The sequence below is a fragment of the Callionymus lyra genome, chromosome 12, assembly GCF_982586985.1.
Source record: "Callionymus lyra chromosome 12, fCalLyr1.hap1.1, whole genome shotgun sequence".
Taxonomy (NCBI): Eukaryota; Metazoa; Chordata; class Actinopteri; order Syngnathiformes; family Callionymidae; genus Callionymus; species Callionymus lyra.
The window spans coordinates 20,019,044-20,041,744 of NC_141829.1; the positions used below are offsets into that span (position 1 = coordinate 20,019,044).

At 39.5% G+C, this 22,701-nt stretch overlaps 2 protein-coding genes across 2 annotated transcripts in view; both read right to left on the bottom strand.

The window, feature by feature from the left end:
- The window catches only part of dachd (dachshund d), a 152,321-nt gene that overhangs the window by 17,344 nt on the left and 112,276 nt on the right, over nucleotides 1-22,701 (bottom strand). Inside the window, exons 4-6 of the mRNA XM_087803680.1 lie at nucleotides 19,007-19,180; nucleotides 18,763-18,906; nucleotides 18,569-18,700 (exon numbers count right to left, since the gene is read on the bottom strand). Coding sequence (XP_087659806.1) covers nucleotides 18,569-18,700; nucleotides 18,763-18,906; nucleotides 19,007-19,180 — 450 coding nt within the window. The remainder of the gene's footprint in view (nucleotides 1-18,568; nucleotides 18,701-18,762; nucleotides 18,907-19,006; nucleotides 19,181-22,701) is intronic.
- Nucleotides 13,966-22,701, bottom strand: part of tbc1d4 (TBC1 domain family, member 4) — a 343,760-nt gene continuing 335,024 nt past the window's right edge. The window contains exon 24 of the mRNA XM_087803677.1: nucleotides 13,966-13,981. The gene's annotated coding sequence lies outside the window, so the exon portion shown is untranslated. The remainder of the gene's footprint in view (nucleotides 13,982-22,701) is intronic.

The following is a 22,701-nucleotide window of genomic DNA, read 5'->3' on the forward strand; positions in this document are numbered from 1 at the left end:
TTCAGAGTCCACTAGATGGCTGTCTCTGCAATATTTTCCTTTGTTCTAATGAAACATCATTTTTAAACTGATGGCGCCACCTACTGACCTCTAAACAACATGACACTGTTTCATGAAGCTTCATCATCACAGACCATCACATGTGAAAGTGAGTCTTTATAAAGCAGGAGTGAGATCTGCTATGACGTATGTTTAAAGGCACAGGTGTCGAACTCAATCACTAAAATTGCCAAAAAAAGCAGATTATTTAAACACTACTAAGCAATATCGATACGCCGATGTATAATATTTTCAAATCATCTCTTCTTTTTTGGTAAACAGTTCAAAAAAGTGTGTTTAAAATAAATTAATTCGATTTTATTTACAATAAACAAGCAAATGTTAACGGTGTTTGTTAATTTTTGTGTTAAAATTAAATTTCCGGCTGGTAGATGGCGGCAGTCATTGCGTCCTCTGCAGCTCAAGTAACAACGAAATCCCGCGGGATCCCGGAGATGACTGAGGATGAGAGGATACAGTCGACTCCAGCAGCTTTGAAAGCTAAACATATTTTGATTTCGAAACATATGAAAGCAGTTAGGATTTCGTACAGAATCGCACTACATCACTATATATCATATCGTTGTCCGTGTATGATCATACGTATCTTATCGCCAGATTCTTACACTCCTAATTATACCGCTATTATTTGGACATACTCAGAAATTTGAAACAAATCTTCTGGGATTTTACTCAAACATGCTATTTTATTAACTAAACAGAAGAGTATCACTGTATTTTATCATATTGCTGTAACAACTGTGACATTTTCAAAAAGCCCATGTCTGTTTTTTATGTAAAGCACCTTGTGACAATTAACATATAAGGCGCTGTACAAATAAAATAGCTTTTTTTTTATTATAATCCAAAACATTTGCTGGACAAAATGACATTTTTTTGTATAACTTTCATTAGAATTGTTTTTTTTCTCTACTAAAAGGTTAATTTAAATCACTTCCCATTTGCCAGTATATCTTACACATCAAATGAGTTTTTCAGTTTCAGTTTTTTTGTTCACATTTTTTAATGTGGCCCAGTTACATTTTTTAAATTTATGCTATGGTGTCGACTCCACCTCAAAGCACAACAGACATTCTTAAAAGCATCATCATGTTATTCTTTAAATTTTCTTTAAATTCCATGTAGCAAATCAATATTACAAAAAAACTGATCCATTACTATAAAGTTACACTTTAAGTTATTATATATTTTCATTTTTGGCAAATCAATTTGTTTTTAAATTTCAAAAGGATGCATGGACACTTGGAGCGATAGTGTTGAAGAAAAGATGTTGGAGGTGGAGAGAGGTCAAAGTTAATGGATAAAGGTGGAGACTAGTGATGGTCTGATGAAGCTTCATGAAGCAGTGTCATTATTTTCAGAGTCCACTAGATGGCGGTCTCTGCACTATTTTCCTTTGTTTTAAACAACTGTTCTAATGAAACATCACATTATTTCTAAACCGATGGCGCCACCTACTGACCTCTAAACAACATGACACTGCTTCATGAAGCTTCATCAGCCCATCACTAGTGGCAACCTCTGATGGGAAGAAAATATATTTAAACAAAATAAATGAAGTTATTATACGAACATACTTTTGTTACTGGTCCTGAAAATCATTTTTAACCTTGTGCAAATCCAGCTGAGCGGCGATACGACGCGTAAACGTCTTGAATCGATAAAAAAGCAGGAATTGAAATGACTTGATGTGAACCCGCGTCACTAAAAAACGCTGCGATCTATTGAGCGTGGCCGTCGGTCGAGGCTCATTAACCGCACACTTTCATAATCTTGTAAATTTTATTGACAATAACAGCGTGCAGCTGGAACTGCCATCATCTTGGACGGGAAATAAAAAAGCGAGTGTGGATCAGGTGAAGCGATAGTTTCAGAAGGATTAAGAAATTTAGATTTTCGTCCTGTTTAAAGATCTAAAAATTACATTTTAATCTTTTAAAAAAGACGTGCAAATTTGGCAGCGTCGCTTTAGAATCATTGACTTTAACTTGATTACGGCGACAGGCGTTGGGAGTGATGGGCCGGCCGGGGCGAGAGGCTGTTTCCAGGTGATATTTCTCCGGCAAGCCGGGGCTGCCAACAGCAGCTGTGACGGACCCTCTCGTGCTCGCTAACGCTATACGTTCTTCCGAGCCCAAAATACGAAATACATGCGAGGAAAAACACTCGTGGGTCACCCCAACCCACCCCCCTCGTCACAAACAACATTCCAAGCACAACTGTTTCAGCGGATAATAGGAGCCACAAATAAAAATGGGACGCAGTAAATACAATACATTCTGAATGAAATGCCATAATTTAAAACAACGCCGCCCTTCGTCCCTCCGTCCTCCCCTCCTCCCCCCCCCACGCTCTCAATAGCTGCAGAGGGAGTCCTTGACAGTGTGCTAGCAATGATGAATCACCTATCCAGTTAATTTTCTCACTCCTTATGTATTGTGCTGCTAAAACAAGGGCCCAGGAATTGACTTGACAAACTATGGATGTTAGAAAAAATGTCACTTGGTGGGATCCGGGCTTATCTCCAATTTACATGTTATTAGATTTCTGGAGAGACTGCTCTGTTGCAGCAATGCTGCAGGATACAGGGGGAAAAAACACACACACACACACACACAAAAAAAAAGATGGGACACATGATAACTGGAGATAAAACACGTCTATAAATCCACTTGAGAAGCTTGGGATGTTTGATACGACGTGCGCGGTACTGAGCCCTGATTAAATTAGTTAAGGCGAGTTGAGGCAATATTTGACTAAGAGTTACCGGGAAATGACCTAGATTTATGACTTTTGTCGTGACTTCTTAGAGGAATTGCACCGCCGTGATATAAAGTTAACAAAATGTTGAATTCTGACCAGGTTATAAACTCGTCAAACTCATGGCCTGTGGGGCCGAATATGGCCCGCCAATGATTTATTGTAGCCCGCTGGATGGTTAAGATAATAAATCATTTCATTAATATTAAAATCGAGTTGAAGGTAAGAAATGTGATGTGTTTGATGAAGGGAAAACCAGGAGAAAACAAGGATCTACTGAGCCTCCACTCAAGTGAAGAAATAATATCACAATCAAACCTTCCTCTTAGTTTACTTTAGTTTTTTTGCCCCTTGTTTTGTTGTTTCACACTGAGTTTTAAAGCAATCAGAGTAAAATCTGGAAATAAAACAAATCGTTTGCTAGCTGCTATAACCCTTGTGTTATTTGAGGGTCAAGGTGACCCGATGGCCTGAAATACAATTGAATACTATTACTTATTTTTATGTTTTCATTGTGATTAATAGTATTATTGTGATTAATAGTATGATTCTAATATTAATAATGATAATAATAATAACAATAATGTATTATTATTATTATTCCGTTCATAGACTCAATGTGGACATGGAATCGTAACATCATTCTTCTTTTGTAATTTATTTCCCTCCAATAATTTGGTAAAATTTAAATATCAAGTTTTCAGGGAAAAGAAAATAATGTATTTTTTTTATTTAAATAAGTATATATATATTTTTAATTAAGAAGAAGAAAAATAATTGTTATTTGTTAATTATTTTTGAAAAAACAAGTCACCTACTTGTTAAATATGCATATTATAATGTTAAGATACAATTTAAAAACATGTGAGGTGAAATCTTTTTTAAATATTGTCACATAATTAATAAATATATATTTATTTTGCCACAAGCGTCAACTCTTTTGCGATTTAAGGGGATAAAAGTTATATCTAAGCTTGTGTTTGATCTCGACCAGTTATTTCCTTCTTTATAGCAGCACTAAGCCTTAAATACAACATCCCATGAAACATGCTACAATCTTGGCAGCATGTAAAGAGGAAACACACTTTAAAACCAACTGGAAAAGCATCCCTTTTAAAAAAAAGCTACTGGCGGAAAAGTGGCCTGATTTAAAACGTGACAGACACACACTGCGATCTGTGGTAAATCTAGAGGAAACCTTGGGAAATTTAGCTTCAATCTCTGGATAAATAGCTGTAATTGACCTTGGGAGTTGAAAATGTGCCATATGTTTCTGGTTCCTGTGTTTGAAACTTGGTCCCTGAGGACATTTCAGCGGAGTTCTCACATGGAGAGGGAGAGAGGGAGAGGGAGGAGAAGGGGAGAGAGATAGAGGAGGAAGGGGGGGGAGAGAAGAAGATGAGAAGGATGCCAGGAAGGAGAGATAGATGGCAGAAGACAGAAGATGGATGGACGGATAGGTGAGGCCGAGTCCGAAGACGCCGGGATAGAATGGGTGTGCGACGAATGAAATAGTGACGGAGGGGAAGAGAGATGGGAGCGAAGGAGCGAAGGAGGAGGGAGGAGTGTAAAGGTACATTTGGCTGCGTGATATATTGACAGGTGAAGCCTTTGTCCTTGCAAAACCCATGTTCCTCCCAGCAGGAGAACGGAATGCTAAACCGGGGAGATTGTCAGCCGAGTCAACACCCGCTCTGGGTTTTTTTCTAGTTTTTTTTTCCACACTTGACGGTACTGAGTGGAGCTGAAGACAGAGAGCAGCTCGGCCCGAGCGGTCCCGACCTCTCGGACAACCATTAGCGCGCCGACACAGCGTTATTCCACCTGCACTTAAAGCGGTGGATTTGGAAAAATCTTGTCAAGGGGAATATGTCTCCAGCTGCAGCCAAGCATAGCTGGGAAAAGTAGTTGTGAGCAATTTGAGCACTTAAAAAAAAAATGCAAGTGGTGCTTATCTTGCAAATGATGTATGCACTCTGAAGGAGTGAACGTTCTTGTACCGCGTGTGACAGTCCAGGAAATAAATACTTCATTCTAACTTTTCTGTTGTTCTAAGACTAGAAGTGTTAGATTAACGCCTCTATAACATGTCACTGAAGAGATGCTTGACATTCCCTGTGATAAAACCTTCCTATAATTATTGCATTTTGACTTCATTTGTGCTTTATTCTTGCATTTAACCAAAAAAAAGCGCCTTCCCATGTAGCTAGGCCTGTACGTAGGGCTGAACGAATGTGTTGGGGCCTGGCCTGTACCTATGGGGCCGGTCCGGGCACTGCCCGAAGTTGTGGGACCCTCTTTCCATGGGCTAACCATCTGTGAGAGGGGCTAAAGGGCTGCAGTTTGTGTCAGGCTAAGTCGGCGACCATTGCCAATCCGATCCCCGGCTACAATAGCTATAGCTTCAGTACCATGGAATGTCCCGGTTTTGGTTTGGGTAGGAGCCCAAGCTGAGGCAAAACCCCTGACTGTGGGATGAGTTTGGTGAGGCCATGAAAAATCCATATGGTTAGGAAGATGTTCTGGACCACCACCCAGTAGGCTAAGTAGGTGGCAAGCAGTGCCCTGTTACCAATTTGTATAGTGGCGATGGTGGGCTGCTGACCTCGTCTCTGGACCGATCGGTGGAAGGAATATTTCAACGACCTGAATCCCATCAACAATCCTTCCAAGGACAAAGCAGGGCTAAGTCACTCTGACATGGGCTACTCTATCGCTTTAGCTCGGGTTGGTACACCAGCTCCTCAGTGGCAGGCTCCCAGGGGTGGATGTGATCTGTCCGGAGTATCTCAAGGCCTTGGATGTTTTGGAGCTGTCTTGTCTGACATGCTCTGCAACATGGCATGGACATTGGGGGGCAGTACCTCTGAATCTGCAGGTGGTTCTGCTTTTTGGGAAGGGTGGTTTGTTACAACTTTAGGGGATAACAATCTATAGCCTCCCTTGATGGGGTATAATCAGGGGTCTGGGAAAGGATGGTCTGCTAGATAACCCAACCCCAGATTCTGGAGGTATGGATTTTGCCAGGGTCGTGGACACTCAGGATCCTTAAAGGTGCATGAGAGTTTGCCGAGCCTATCTTCCTGTAGTTTGTGGATTTGAAGAGGACATTTGACTGTGTTCCTCCAGGTGTCCTGTTGGGGCTACTCTTGGAGAATGGGGTATCCGATAACATGATAAGGAATGTCTGTTCCCTGCACAAACTGTGTCAGAGGTTGGTCTGCCTAGCTGGTGGCAGGGAGACGGAAAGCAGTGCCGCTAAGTTCTTGGTTCTCAGATGCAATAAGTTGGTGTGCCCACTCTTGGTTTGGGGATGAGATCCTGCCCCAAGTGTAGAAGTATAAATATCTCTGGATATTGTTCACAATGGAGGGAAGAATGAAGCGCAAGTCCAACATGAGGATTGAAGCGGGATCAGCAGACAATGCAGTGATCTGTGGTGGAAAAGCTAGAAGGCAAATATTTTGGTATACCATTAAATCCCTAGATGTACCTATGGTCACGGGCTGTGGATAGTGTCAGAAAGAACAGGGTTGACAATGAAATTAAACTCGTCTCTCCCTTAGAGAACTGCTAACCAACATACATCAGTGTTAACTATTTTGAAGTGGGTTAGAAGCTCAAGATATAATGCAACAAAATGCCATCATAAGATTGTTTTCAGTGAGAGCAGAAGATAAAAAAAAATAACCAATCATAAGTTTTCCTAAGAGAAGAACTTTAATGTCAAAGCCAAATGTTTGCGCTGACCTTTAAGATCGGGGAAGGATCCAGTGATGGACGATCCATACACAGATTCCGTCACAGCGACCCACACCGACATGTGACGCACACGTGTGTTCAACGCAGTGAATACGTGCTCGGAGACGAATGAAAAAAACATCCAAAACACTCATCACACGCCTCACTCTGATGTGCCCTCATCACATTTAAGCTAATTTCCTTTTCATCACGGAGAGAGGAAAATGAGTGTTTGCCCCATCCCTGCTGGGGGACAAAGTCAAGGGCCCCGGTCGGCTTGGGCTAGATTAACAGGTAACATTTGGCTCGCACTCTCTTATCACAGCGTGAAAATCAAACCGCCTGTTTTCCTCTATCGCTCTCCATTCCTCCCCTCCCTAATGTTCCCTTCACTTAGAGATGAAATCGCTCGCTGCACAAACCCATTTGTTGAGAGGAGAGAAGGTGAGGGGAATAATCAGGCTGGCCACTGGGCCGTGTTTCCTAAATGCTCTCCAAAACATTACTGTGCACAGGCATAAAATTAGCGCCCGGACCTTAAAATGTGACATTTAGCATGACTTTTTGCAGAGTGACACCCCCATATTTTTCTCGTAGGATATCATTAAAGCTCAACTGCCCTATGGCTGTGCCTTTTCCATTAATAACCTATTCACCGTTGCTTTTTTTTTTTTTTTTTTTTTTTCCCCTGCCTCTCGCTCCGTCGCCACCTTTTTTTCCCCTCAAATAATGAGCCTCTTGCCTCGCCTTAATAAATTGAATTGTATTCTCAAGGCCGCGTGAAGATGGGAGCCACAGATGGACAGCCAGGAAGTAACCATAAATCCTTTACTGTCAGCGCGGTGCGGCGAGGTGACAAAAGAAAGACAATCTTGACGCTCAATTGGGATCACACAGAGATTACAAAAGACGGTCGCGACCGCGCCGTTCCTGCTGTGAATGGGGAACATTATTGCTTTTATAGACCGGCCTATTGTAATCAAATTTAATAATCAAATCAAGCGTGAAGATTGCAAAAACCAACAGATGATCCGCTCTAATATCCTGCGATGAATATTAGACACAGTAAACGACTGTTTTGCTGCATTAATTATCATATCGCGGAGCGAGTGATGGAAGTAGATTTTATTGTTTGACATGAAAAGACGGATAAAGAGGGGAGCGAGAAAGAGAGAGAGAGGATCAAGTGGCGAGGGAGCGGAATCCGTGTTGACTTCCATTCAGGAGGAAGATATCTTGTCTTTTTATGCGGCCCATGTCATATTTATTGCATAAAGGTCAGAGTGTTCATTTGTTCAAAGTCAGCATTTTTCCCTCTCTCCTCTCCTCCATGTAATAAATGCAGGGGCTATGTCATTATCGGACCTCTGAGGATTACAGGCTTGGCTGACTGTGATGACTGCATAAAAGCGAACAGGACTTTGGTTTCTGCCAGCACGCCACCTCAAAATGAGCTCTTAAAGACGAGCGAGGTGGAGACAAAATCATATTTCTTGCGAGGGGATCAGGTCGAGGCAGGTAAACAGGAGTGTGAAGGCGAGTAGCTACAAAATAAGTCTGTTTAAATGACAAGTATCTGCTCTTGAGGTGAGGTTTAAAGAAAACAAAATCACAGTCAATGATGAGTTCTAAGCTAAATTGCTATTCTATTACCACTACCTTATTTAAAAGGTTGAGTTTAACTTAATAGATTTTAAAGTGAAATATATAACTGTCAAAACTGAAAATAATGCAATCTTTCACCCACTGTGATGAAGTGATTGTCGAGAAAAAAAAAACAGGTGAAAAGATTCTAATGGAATTTTCTGAAAATGTCGATGGTGGTTCTGGATTATCATTCACTCATCTATTAAAGGATTAGTCACTCTCTGTGGTGAGAGCTTCCGCTCTTCCTAGGTTTCCTAGTGTGTGTATTCTCCAAGCAAAACAAGTGAATGCTTTAAAAGAGCATAATCCTAAATAGATAAAATACACAAAAAACAATCATATTAGGTTAAAAAAAAGTTGTATAAATGGACGACTTGGGAAAGTTTTTAGAGCTTTTCACAGTTTTTTGTTTAATTTAAGAAAAATCTCATGTTGGTTTTACAAGCATTGTATGGTTCTGACCAGTTTCAAAAAGTGCAGAATTAAATGCAAATGATTCTCATATTTAATAACAATTTTTCTAACAAAAAATAAAAGGTACATGTATTTACAGTATATTTAAGCAACTAATGCCACAATCGTTACTCTCAATGAAAAGTAGCATCTTTGTGTTTAGCCTTTTGTTCTCTTAATATGAAACCAATTTATTCAGGTTCAGAGATTTCCTAAAAGTAAAAGATCTTTGTGATAGATCCCTAAACAGAAAAAGAAAAACAGCCATCGATTTTTAACTTTATTACGACTTTTAAAGGTGGTATGTCTCATAGAGGAAGATGAAGTATCAATTATTTGACTTGCAGGGCAAAGTGAGTGAGGGTTCTTAGCCAAACCAGGGGAAGGCAATGAAAAATAGAAAAGGCTAAAATCTAGGAGTTTTGGTGAAAAAGGAACCCTTAGACTTTACCAATTTCTTGTGTTTAGTGGTAGTTTAACAATGAGAACCATAACAAAGTTAAGCTGGGAAAAAAAAAATCCCAAAAATGTGACTTCATGCTGACAGCGGGCCAACACTGCCTGGGAGTAATTCCAAAGGACATTGGTCCGAGCCAAAGTAAAGGTGTTTAGATTGTCTTTGAACGTTGACCCTTCGTGGACCGCGTCCATTTATCGACGCTGGAAGCCAACAGCTTAAGTAAGCCTCGGCTATTGATTGGGTATTTTGCTTGAATCGCTCACATTTCAGAAGCGGGATCACTCGTACTGTGCGCCCCCTGTAATCTCTCCGACCTGCTAATCAGCCTGCCATTTATTTCAAGCGCTTTGTTCCCTCTCCTTTGTTTGGCAGTTATTAATTCATTAGGGCAACTTCTCATGCAGCTTAGCGCCGAAAAGTAACTGGGGAGTCCTGTTTTTCCCCGATAGCAATGTGCATTCCAGTGAAGTACGCCACCGAACGTGCACCCGGCATCACAATACATATGCCAATTACATATTGATAATTAAGCATTCAAACAAACAAACGGGGAGGAAAATCCCCGGTAATCACCGGGTTTTAATAAGACAAGTATAAGCCCGGTGTGGTTGGCCAGATAGCCCGCTGTAAGATCAGAGCGATGCTGGGTTTGGGGAGGGGATTGGGCACATCGGTGTCACTGCCTTGGAAAAAAAACGCAACCCAACAGGGAGAAGTTGTTCTGCCGTTTGCCGAGCGAGCGTCAAAGCCGGCTGGCGCTAATCCCATCTGGAATACAGGAATCCTCTTTTTATAAGATGAAACAACAAAGGGGAATAAACGAAATGTAAACTTTTAAAGGCTTAGAAAACACTTTCCCCGGGAAAAAAAAAAGCGGATGCAAATCCAACAACACTACTGGTTTCACAGGCATATATAAGCGGTTTAAACGCCAGCGACGTGTCCGACATGCGGGGAATCTGTTTTGATAGAATTATTTACAACGCTGTCTTTGCATTGCGTCAATCCTTAACACTTCATTTGCAGGCGGGGAGAAAGAGCGGGCTTTCCAGTTAAAGAGATTAATTTTTAAACACCTAATTGACAGGCCAGGATAAGCAACAGACTTTACGTCTGCAGTTGCAAAGTCAAGGTGACTAGAATACTCAGAGAATGGCTTTTCAAAAAACCCAGAATAGAGAGCGAAGAGAGAGAGGGAGGGAGAGGAGAGAATTAGTCCTCAAGCACTTTTACCCTCCTCCCACTATTCTCCCACTCTTTATTAGGAATGATTTACTTTCTCAGTGAAAGGATATAAAAGCTCAAGTATCGAGGCGTAATTATCGCAGAGTGAAAATTTAAAGGTTTGACTCACAATGTCCTCAAGTCAGCTCGCAGACTGCCAAGGCGATAAGACTGACTGTATTCAATACCGTCCGAAACGGGGGCCGTTTGCTTTACGGGCTCTGCCAAGTAAGAGCATACAAGGTACCGGAAGTCTGTAAACATGATGAACCGTGGCGAACTAGTAGGGCCGCTGTTTACCTTGGCAGGGACCCTGGCCCTGGCGTGTCGGGCGGCCATCGCTTAATTACTGTTTACATGCAAATATTAAATTATACAAACACAAGCCTCGCCGAATGTCTGGGAAACAACAAAAAAAAAATACAGAAACACATACTCAGGGTCAACCTTATCTGTCCGCTACAGTCGCCGCGGCGAAGATACGCAATTGTTTTGAATCACAAATTTTTTTCCCCCCGAACATAATCTTCATAATTGTTTATTGCTGTTGCCCAAGGGCGGCCGGGTAAATATGCCCAGATCTACATAATAGCAGATGCTCAGATATGTAAAACTCACCTTGTGTTTCCTCGGACTACAAAAAAAAGAAGGTTACGGTGGGAAGTGTTTTATCAGGGACGGTGATGATGAATCTCTCCCGGTCAAGACCGACGGATGATTCTTTTGATTACGGAAGCTGTTGTTTCTTGACAGAGTTGCGAGCAAAATATATATACACTCCGGGCGCCGCTGGCTACCGTGCACCTCTGGTATGGCTGAGTAAAGCACTTGTTCATTTGCAGTGAAGGGTAACATGAAACAGGCCTCAGCTTTCTGATGGACAGGGAGATTTCACCTTCGCCAGTGAATGATAATGCATTATTAAATTTGCCTCTCTGCTCACTAGATACACTTAGCTGACCACAGCATATTTATCTCCCCATCCGAGGCTCACATCTTGGCAGGAGAAAGCATTCTGTCACTTTTGAGGCATTTCAAAGATTAAAAAGAACCTCTCTCTTTTCAACGTCCCTAAAAGCATCCCCACCGTTTTTTTTTTCTTTCTCAGGGAAATGTGATTAGCAAGAGATGGTGTCACGCAATGGAACATTCATGAGGGGGAGAACAAATATCCAAATGAACTCGCGTGTCCTCGAGGAATAGCCCCTCTCTGCACCATCAGCAATCTCTCTCTCACATGGACCAGGGAAAAGGAATGTGATTGATCCTCTATTGAATTATTTTTTTTGCACTCTTTCATTTCGACGCAAACGCACTGACAAGTTGTTTGATCATAAAGCATTATTGTCTGCCAAGTCACATTTCGGGGGCCGTGATGGCTAATGATCTTGCCTCCTGACTTAGGGAAAGTCAGGTAGTCAGCATGTGTTTGAAGCTCGCAACGCCAAGGACATCGGGAACAAAACACTATGCATTAAAGTCAGGGAGATGAAGAGAAGGAGCTTACGCTGAACAAATGAAACTTTTAATGATTCTGTGCTGCGATATCATCAACGTCAGTGAAATATTTAGTCCGTGAGGAGACCAAGAGAAACTTTGGCCTCATCTAAACCTTTATTAGTATTCATGCGTCGGCAAAAATGTTAAAAAGCAAAAAAGAACAAAGGTGAGACAAAGACTTGATAGACATTTTAGACCTTGCAGGAATCTTTGGTGTTGAAGCCCTTTACTTCTTCCCTGGGTTTTTCTTTCCCAGGATGAATGTTAATCCACTTTAAAACATGGTAGAAACTCTTAACTTCAACAATAAATTTGAAATATTTATATTTGCAATAACAAACTTCAATCCTGGACTTTTTTGATCAGTTTCTTTTGACAATTAATATTGACATCCTGTTTATATGCTGGTATGATAGGACTTAAGAAAATAAAATGTAAATAGTGATTTTTAGGGACAAATTATCTACTAACTAAAGACTTTTTTTTTTTTCCAGGAACAATTTCTCTTGTCTAAATTAAAATGAACATATATTTTGCCTATAACTCTGAAACTATAACTTTGAAAATAATCCCAACCCTTAGTCGACATGAAAGTGAGCAGAACATGAGTGAAATTTTAATTTTGGGACTGACAATGAATAACAACTCCAGGTTGTACTTTAGGACACAATTACAATCTCCTTTGGTTTGGTGGTTAGATAGTTGTTTTTTTGGTCATTAGAGAGAGAAATTAAATGGTTAAATGGGGAGCGAGTGTGTGGCAATGGATTCTTTGCCGAAGGACTATAAAATTGAATCTTAAGTACCTAATTTCAGGAATCATATCTTTATTGGAAGATAATGTTCTGAGAAACTATGTTTTTTTTTAGAGATTCCTGTTAAAATGAATGAATTTTAGGCATCGTCACCAACATGTGCATTTTAATCGTTGTGTTATCTCTGGGTCAAGATGACCCGAAGGCCCGAAAAGAAATGTGTTTGTAGTATCCCTTGTTTTATCTCTGGGTCAAGATGAATGACCTTACTGGCTTTAATAAATACATATGAATTGCAAGTCATTGACCTTGACCCAGAGACAACACAAGGGATAATACAAACACATTTGTTTTCAGGCCTTCAATCACCTTGACGCTGAGATAAGGGTTAAAAACATTTAAAACTTAACACTTACAAAGGTTTTCTTTTTGGTTATCGATACTTAAATAATCCTACCATTACTCAATGCGAGGAAGTTGTGTACAGCCGGTATAGTAATAATGGGCTGATGAAGCTTCATGAAACAGTGTCATGTTGTTTAGATGTCAGTAGGTGGCGCCACCACGTTAAAAATTATGTGATGATTCATTAGAACAGTTGTTCAAAACTAAAATAATAGTGCAGAGACCGCCATCTAGTGGAAAATAACGACACTGCTTCATGAAGCTTCATCAGACCATCACTACGGTATAGCAAAACCGAATGGCTCTTCTTCAGGTGCTAGCATGTTAATCCCGCCTCTGTGACTTGGCCTACCTTATACTTATTATATTGCATTTATATTATATATTTATATTGATCTATATTGCTAGTCATTATATGAGCAAGCAATGTCAATATTTGAAGGGCCAAATTAATGTATTATGTATTAAAGTAATGTAATATCCAGCAATTTAATGAAATAAATGCATGATCAAATTTCACACTTTTACACTAAGGTACAAAAACTGAGTTGCTGTGGGTCGTTTTTGACGCTTCCGTCAGGCTTTTTTTCGATTAATTTTCAAAAAAAGGATCTGGCATGCTTAACTGCAGTGGGAGGCCTGCGTAGAGAGGGAGGAAATTTGTTGTTGGCAAAAGGCTTTAACTGCCACATGGTATTTACAGAGACTTACACTTCCATGTACATACATATGGCTCGTGTTTCAAACACCTTTTCCCCGCGGAAATAAAAACGATGTCAAGCGTTTGATGTCCAAACGGAGTTTACAGCCAAAGGCTTCCGTACCTTTTTAGAAAAAAAATAAAATCCAGCTACCTGCTGTTTCACTAGACAGAGGCTTGTCGGAAGCTATCGCCACAGACTTTTTTTTGAGTTTGAAGCAATTCAATTAGTCACATGTGAGATAACATTTGCTCTCCACTTTTTTTCTTCTCTTTCTACCTAATCTTAAGCTTCTTTAAAAGCGGAAAAAAAGTGATAAGAAATAAGTTCAATCGACAGCCAAACCCTCCCTAAAAAAAAAAGGATAAAAAGGAAAAGTACCATCTGGTTCCGTGCAATGGGTCGTTCAACTTTAGAAAGCGTCTTTTTTAGGGACGACAACAAACAGCCTTTTGTCTTTCATCCGCTGAGATCACATGATCAGGATTGGCTCTTAAAGGTGTCCAGGGTTTTAAAAAAAATTTTTTTTTTTGGGGGGGGGGAATTGTCGTTGATGAATTACGATGGCAGGATTATAAAGATCACGGTGAGGTAGAATCATCAAACCTTATCTCATTTATCGTAACAAACTGATCCAAGCCTAATTAAAAAAAAGAAACTGGCTATAAACAAAGCTGCCGAAGCCTTTAACAACAAGATGCATTTGTTTTATTAATCCAATGCATCATGTATCATATCATTACCGCTCAATGTATCTATCATTAATTTTATCCCCCTTCACTTAAAGCTTTTATTGGAATTACTTTGGTTATGAGTTGGTTGTAATGGTTAGAATCTGGCCGCCACAATCTCTCTTATCTCGCTGCATAAACCTGTGCATGTTATTCAAATTGCCTCATTTATTATGATAGCTTCCTCATGTAAATTGTGCTGACTGCTCGCCCTTGCACAGTCCTCATTAGACTAATGAAAACCTTCAAACGAAAAAACTAAACAACCTGCCAAATAAAGGTCCGGGGTTATTATGAAAATTACAACTGTGGGAGCCGGAGAGAAGCTCTCTTCATTAATTCATGCTCAGCAAATTGGTAACTAATTTAGTTGCACTCCTCTGCATTAATGGGTTATTTTACAAAAATGTTTTTTTTTTTCCCCGCTGCCCGAGACCTCGGGAGCACGCGCCGGAGTAGCTCTGAATCCCAATCAAGTCCGGTGACATATTAGGAATTGACAATCCGAGAGGTAATGCGCCGGGGGTTGTCTCCGCAGGTGGAAGCTGGGGCGGCGGCGCCCCGCCCTGGATTGTGCAGATTGCGGGGTCATTTGCTTTCTCCGTCAATATTGTGAAGAAATTACAGTCCATTTATGTTGATTATCCGAGTACGGAGGAGGCACTTGAGGCTCAAAGTAGGATTCCTGCCACGGAGCAAATGTTCAGTTAATGTTCCTGTTTGCTTTGCTCTTTTCGTCCGTCTCTCTTTTTCTTTTTACTCACGCTGGAGCTGTCTGGCTCGCTTCGGTCGTCTGATTACAGCATTTTTTTTATGGTATTTAAAATTTAATGAAACCTATTTTAAAATCTCCATTCCGGAAAGTGAAAGTTGCTTCTGAAGATTTAAAAAATATGTTGTTTTTTTTTATGTTTAGCGTTTATTTTTATCTAATTTTTATTTAGTACTAATTTATGAAGAGCTATTTATTCATGTTATTTATCTCATGACTTATTAAATTAAATGTAATAAAATAAATAACCCAAACTGTTAATTTATAGTATTTATATACCTTTTATCAAAATAAATCCTCAAAATATTTAATGTAATTATTTTCAAGAAATACTATAAAAGGGTAAAAACATTAGAATACAGTATTTCTTCTATTTATTTATTGAAAATAATGAATATATAATAAGTATATTAAAGTTTCAACAAAGAAAAATTTAACGTGATGAAAAACAAACTTTTAAATCTCCATTCTGGATTGTATTTTAAATATTTAGCATATATTTTTAAGTGATCATAATTATTTTACAGTTGAAAAGATAGATTTGATGTTTAAAACACTTACGATAAGAGCAATATCCTGTTTTTAGCTGGTATGGTTGGACTTTTTTTAATTATGTAAAAATAAGCAAACACAAATCAGGTGAAGTTTAATAAAAAAAAAAAAACGCTGAGAGCGTTGGGATGCCATCAAGCCAGAAAAAAGTAGCGAAAAGACGAAATAATGTCCAAAACACAAGTAAAATAGATAAATTATAATAAGGCTAAATATCAGGTGTAATTAACTCATAATATAATAAAATAAAACTTAATATCCCAAACCGTGAATTTATAACATTTCTTTTACCTTTTGTTAAAAGATATGATCTCAATTCTCAATCAAATCTTTTTGGAGATCAATGTATACTCAAAAAAAAGAAAGTAAAGAAAGAAAAAATACCACAAATAAAATGATTAGCTTTCAAAATCATCAATGATTATCCTAATGTACTCTGACCTTGAAAGGGTGTAAATGCACTTTGAACAAGAGTGTTAAAATGTTTAGTGTGACGAGGAAGAAAAACAACGACGTTCCTTTACTCACTTGTCAAACTCAAGCTGAAAGACAATGATTTCACGAGGCCTGCAAAAGCTTTCGATTGCTCGAAAGAAAACATTTAAATGTTTGTACTTTTCTTCTTTGACTATAGATTCATTAATATGGGAAAGTTTCATTCATGAGAAAAAAATTCCAACAGAATTCCATCAGATGACTTGAGAAAATTATGGTTTACTTGACATCCCATCAGGAGCAGAGAAATAAGTCCAGATAACCTCCATATGTGAGGAGATCACACGCTCAGCTGGGAGGAGGAGAAATGGAGAAAAGACTGAACTGGACATGGTTTGGTTCATCCAGGACCCTCCTCCTCCTCCTCCTCCGTGACTTGACCATAAGCCCTTATCTCGACCCACCCTGCAGTTCTCCACCATCCCCGTTTAGCACTTAACATTATGAGCACTGACACGTGCACAGACAGTTTCCTGACCTATAAATTCTGCTCATGATCCGGCTAATTATAACTATTCTCTGCTTCACACCCTTTTGGAGAGGAGGTCTGATACTGATTTCATGTCAGACTATCCGGCGGGGAAACATGCAGCTCAATGATTTCCATAGTGGTTCTGATATCATTATCACCTCACTTCAACTGAGACCAACCATCACCCAGAGCAACGCCAGACCAACCCAGATGTGCGTGGTGTTGCTTTTTTCACTCGAGTGCTCCGGACGGAAATAGATGTTAGCGTAAGAATCCTCATATTTCTAAATGTGTCATGAAGAGTTAGGAAAACACATGAATATAAATATACTTTCTTTAAAACTTCATGTCAGGGTTGAACTTAAATCCTTATTTAGAAGCAAAAAAATCATGTAGAATATTGACTTACAGTCAAGGTGATGAAAATTAAAGTACATCACATTTTGATGTAATTTAAAATATATGTTTAACATATAAGGGTGTAAGAAAAACGACATATATCACAATATTTTTATTACTGATACTGTATCGATATTTATTTATCAATCCTTTAAATAACTTTTCATTTTAATTAATTAATTTTATGGTTTATAGTTCAATAGTGTGTGTATAAATGACAATAATTTGATGTTTTATTTTTTAATTGAATCAAAATATATAATTGATCAAATATTCAAGGCATTTGTTCATTTGTGTGCTGCAATTAAACCTCTGGCCACTAGTTGGCAACATTCGTCATTTCCTCCGTGCCAAAGTAACAAGAAAACCAGCAAAATGGCAACATATGTGAAAAAGAAATGATACAGCAGAGTCCAGCAGCTTTTAAAGCTGATGTTTTGACTCATTTAAGTTAAAAAATTAAACACTGACAGATACTGGATATTGTTTCTCCAGGTTTTTGAGACCTATTTATTAAATTTAAAAACAGGATGTTTTTCAGTCACATTTAAATGATTCTGTACCATATTTAAAACATAATAAATAACTATTTCCATAATTTTAGTTCCTCTTGTAAATTGCAAGGGGGCAAAAAAAGGGGGCGGTAGAAGTGACCCTTGAAAATTCAAGTAGGTGCAATTTCAATGACGTTTATACCATGTTTATTACATATTAAATGAGGATGATTTCTATATTTTCAGCTCCTATCTCAATTTTACAAGGGTGTAAAAGGGGGGCAAAAGTAACCCCCTGAAAAATCAAAAAGGTCCAATGTTGATAAAATTCATACCATATTAAAAACATCCTAACATTTAAATCATTTTAGCTCCATTTTTTTTAATAATAAGGGGCAGAAAAGGGGTTGAAAAGAAACCCTTGAAAATGTAAGTAGGTTCAATGCAAATTATGTTTATATAATATTTATTTTATAAGAATTATTTCCTTAATTTCATTTTATTTTGTTAACCGTAAAAAGGGCAGTAAAAATTTTAAGTAGGTGCAATTTCAATCATGTTTATACCATATTTATTACATATTAAACAACAATTACCTTAATTTTAAGGTCTATAATCTGCTTGAATTCACTCTCTTCTCTCCTCACCCTCTCTTTAAGAGTTTTCAGTGTTAACATTTGTATAATTACACAAAACACAGCAACTAAACAACCCCAAAATACTTCTAAAATTCAAATAAATGAACAAATAATTTGTATAACGATTTGTATAACTTCATATTGTTACCTTCATAGGATGTAATTATAAATTCATGTGTTAAAAAATGAAGTAAATAAGTTTCTTGTATGTTAAATCATACAACCTTTACGGAAATAACCGATTATATTCATAGTAAAAGCGAAATTGTCTCACAAAAAGTCAAATGTCCGGAGACAGGATCTACTAACCTTTGTCGGCATGCATGCGTTTGGCTTCGTGGCTCATGTCGTGCGCCAGATCTCCTTCTTTAGGCCCGGGCGGAATGTTCGGAGACAAGCCCAGCAGTGCCTGGTTCATGGACAGACCGTTGTGGTGAGCGGCTGGTGAGAGAACCCAGTGAGTTAGCATGGAAAGCGGGACCATCTTTGATTCTATGACGTACGTATCCGGTCCGAGGAGCTCTCTGTATGTGCTGGGGAGCTGGACACGCTGCTGCTGCGGTGGGACGACGGGTGACTTCCTGGCCGCCGGTTGTCCTCTAAGGACGGCGCCGGGGACGGACTGGACGGGATCCGTTCCTGTAACCCCAGTATCGACAGAAGCAGAAACCAAAATAAGCACCTGGATTTAAAAAAACACAAAAAGGACAAGAGAAATCCTCTGACGATGCACTAATATGATGAGTACCTTTATGACAGAGGTGACCATTCTGGGGTGCAGACTCTGACCCTGGGCCGCGGCGGCCATGTTGGCGATGGTGCTGAGGTGGTTCATCTGGCTCATCGCCATGGTGACGGAGGCAGGGGGCAGGCTGACCGGGATCAGAGGGTGCGGCATCATCATGAAGGGTAGTTCCAGGCCTGCAAACACACAACGAAGAACTCGTTGGCTGCTTGACAGTTTCAACAGGAGAGAAAAACACTGGCGGCCGACTCCAGCTGTCGACCAATGAGACGCCCCGAAACAATCGGAGACAAAGGAACTATTTAATCCTCTGTAAGCACGTAAATATTTTACTACGGAGTTGAATAATGGATAACGATAAAGAAAGATAGAAGTACACACACAGACTAAAGTTTACACAGCTATAAAACATGAATTATTCCTGGATGAATTACATATGATGGGAATAATTCAAAAGTGTGAGAAAATAGCGAGTGACTATTTAAAAGGAAGAGTAGAGAATATAAAAGAGGTCAATGAAGACTTGATTAAATAAGTTTTCTCTAATGTTTATGCATGATTAAACATATGTTTTTAGTGTATTTGTTTTCCTGTCTTGACAAAGACTTCCTGTCCTGTTGCTGGATAACTTTGTTTTGTCCACGTCTTTTGTAATTGTTTTTTCAAATGTTTTAAAGTATTTATGTTATCCATATTAATGAATGTGTCAGTTGATATTCATTCATTCATTCATTCATTCATTTTCTTTACCGCTTAATCGCCTTTGGAAGGTTGCGGGCCTGGAGCCCATCACAGATTCTACGGGCGAGAGGCCGGGGACACCCTGGACAGGACACCAGTCTGTCGCAGGACACACAAAGAAACAAAACCATTCACACACACACTCATTCCTAGGTACAATTTCCCAAAGTTTCCAATTAACCTCTGTATGTTTTTGTACTGTGGGAGGAAACCGGAGTGCCCGGCGTAAACCCACACTACGCGAGGAGAACATACAAACTTGCCTCCCTTTCTGATATTGATATATAAATATATATTTTACAAATACATTTTTATATCTATTCAAGTAAAAGCAAATACAAAATAAACAAATACAAAAGTAAAAGCTTAAAACAATAATGAAGGTACTGATGAAAATTGAAATTATATTCCCTTATTTGTTTATTTCAGTGGTGAAACTAGAGCCTCAAATCTGCCCAGACAAGTATTTTCACGAGGCTGACTGTAGATGAATGCTCAAAAAAATAGAAATCAACACTAAGTAAGTGAAGCTGTTGAGTCACGATCTAGTTCTCCCCAAGTTGCTACACTTTAATACCATCCTTGCTCAACATGCGTTAGTGTGTCAGAATTCAGAAACAACTCGTAGAAAAAACACCAATGAAAGTGGAGATATTATTGTAAATTGATGTTTGCTGCTCAAGTAGAAGAACTCACATTTCCCCGATCCTTAAAACTCTTCACTGGCTGCCAATTTCTTTCAGGATCAATTTTAAAATTCGGGTTCCTATTTTCAGATCTATTCATGGTCAGACTCCTCCTTACATCAGTGATCTGATCCAGCCTTACACCCCAGCTCGGGCTCTGAGGTCTGTGGATCTACTGATGGTTCCTGAACATGGTTCAGGACCAGAGAAGAGAAATCCTTCCAGGCTGTTGCTCCTAAGCTTTGGAACGATCTTCCTCTCGCTCTGTGTTTGATGATCTACTGACTCCTTACAGTCATCTTAAGACCCTCTTATTTGTGCTTTTCACTGATTTTCTGGGACTCCTGTGTTTGTCTCTATGTTATATTGGCCTTTTAGAGTTTTTAAAATTTGTATGTATTTTTAACCGTGTATTGCTTTTGATTGTTCAAGTGCTTTGTGACACTGGTCTAGAAAGGCACTTTACAAATTACTTAATATTACTTATTTTTGATGTTGATTTTCATTATTTATTTATGGGTAACAATTTCCTAATATACCATACTGGATTGATTTGTCACTTAGAGTATTAGAATACAGCAGATATTTAAGTTTCTTATGCATTAACCAGCTGTTACCTGCTGATACACAAGTTAAAACAACTAAAATAAAGAACAATAGTCGGTACTTCCTGACGCCAGGTTCCGTGCACGCTCATCATGACCAAGGTTGAGTCACAGTCTAGCCCATGAGGTTGTAATTAAACCAGAAAACAACTTGTAAACGTGAAGAAGTTTCTGCACGGATGCTTTAATGGAAACAAGCCAAAAACTTTCAAAGGACAAAAAAAAAAAAAACGCAGACAGAAGGTCAAAACTAAGGTACCTGTACCCCCCCTTCCAAAAAACAAAAAAAAAAATCACAGCGCCACCCTCTGCTCCCCCTCTTCTGGCTGGTGACTTTGAACCAGGAGGATCAAAAGTGACTGTGAACAGTTTGTTCTCATTCCTGCGCTACTCAAACGCTTTAAAGAAAAGACTCATTGGATCTGATTGAGTCTCTGTTGATTTTTTTTTTCTTTTCTTGGCAGCTCGGTTCAAGGTAGGAAAACTGAAATTTAAAAAAAAAAAAACGATGGAAGGACGGGAAGAAAGACGCTACTCTACAGAGCGCCCGATCCACAAAACAACTTCACTGACAAAACATCAGTAGCCAAAGGGCAAGGAGATCTGCATGGCAAAGCCTCTAAAGAGAAGGACACTGGTTGAGAAATGAAAGGACATGAGAAGCACTTCTCTCCGTCGCTTGGAAGGGGAGCATTCATTTCCATAAGAAAGATGGCATGCCGTTTCTTGCTGGTGAGTATTCCCAAACAATATAAAGCAGGAGAGGAGGGGGGGGGGATTAAAGAAAGGCGGAAGCCAAGCAGCACCTTGTATCAGCGACGGGGCCGGAGCTCAGACTGAATCAATTACCACTCAGCGGGCCGGACTCAATTAAAAAACACCACTGAGGCCCACGATCGCAGGGGCACTTACTGTAGGACAACACGGAGAGGTCCGGGCTACCTATCCGTCTTTCAAGGCCACTCCAGAGGCCGAATCCAGACGTATTGTGCCATTGAACCCATTCAGCCAACATCGGATTCACGATGTAAGTACGTTTTCGCTAAGTCCGCAGATACCTGACAGACGGAGGAGAGGGGGAAACACTGCCCCTCTGTTTGCCCCTGAGGGGTATTAGTCTCGCTTTCACTGGCTGGCCTGCCCCTTTCATGTCACCCCATCCCAAATCTGTGTTTCCTTCATAAAGGCCTATTCAAGCCTCTGTAGGGGAATGTGCCACGGGCCAATAGGAGTCCATCAAATCCCCTTTTTGGAGGAGGTGAAAGGAGCCAGGTGAGGAGGTGTTAGTCGATTCAAGAGCACTTGCTGCGAACATATCGGGGGGTGCTTAGAGCTTTATTCCCCTTTAAACGCGCACTTGGGATGCATTTCCTTTAAACAATTGAACATAATCCGAAAAAAAAACCACCAGATAAAAAGCCCGGTATTCATTTTCAGTTTTCAAAGTAGGTGTTGATACTGGTGACAGATGGTTGCATTTGCCTGGTTTTTCCAGATACGGATCCAAGAGGTTTGTCGCTGCATCACACGCTTCCTTTCTTCCCAATGTTTTCTGTGTTGTGTGAGCGAGTTCCAGAACCCAACCCCATGTCTCATTGAGCTCATTGTTATGACTTATATTTATTATTTATTATTATTATTATTAATAATATTTCAAATGCTAAA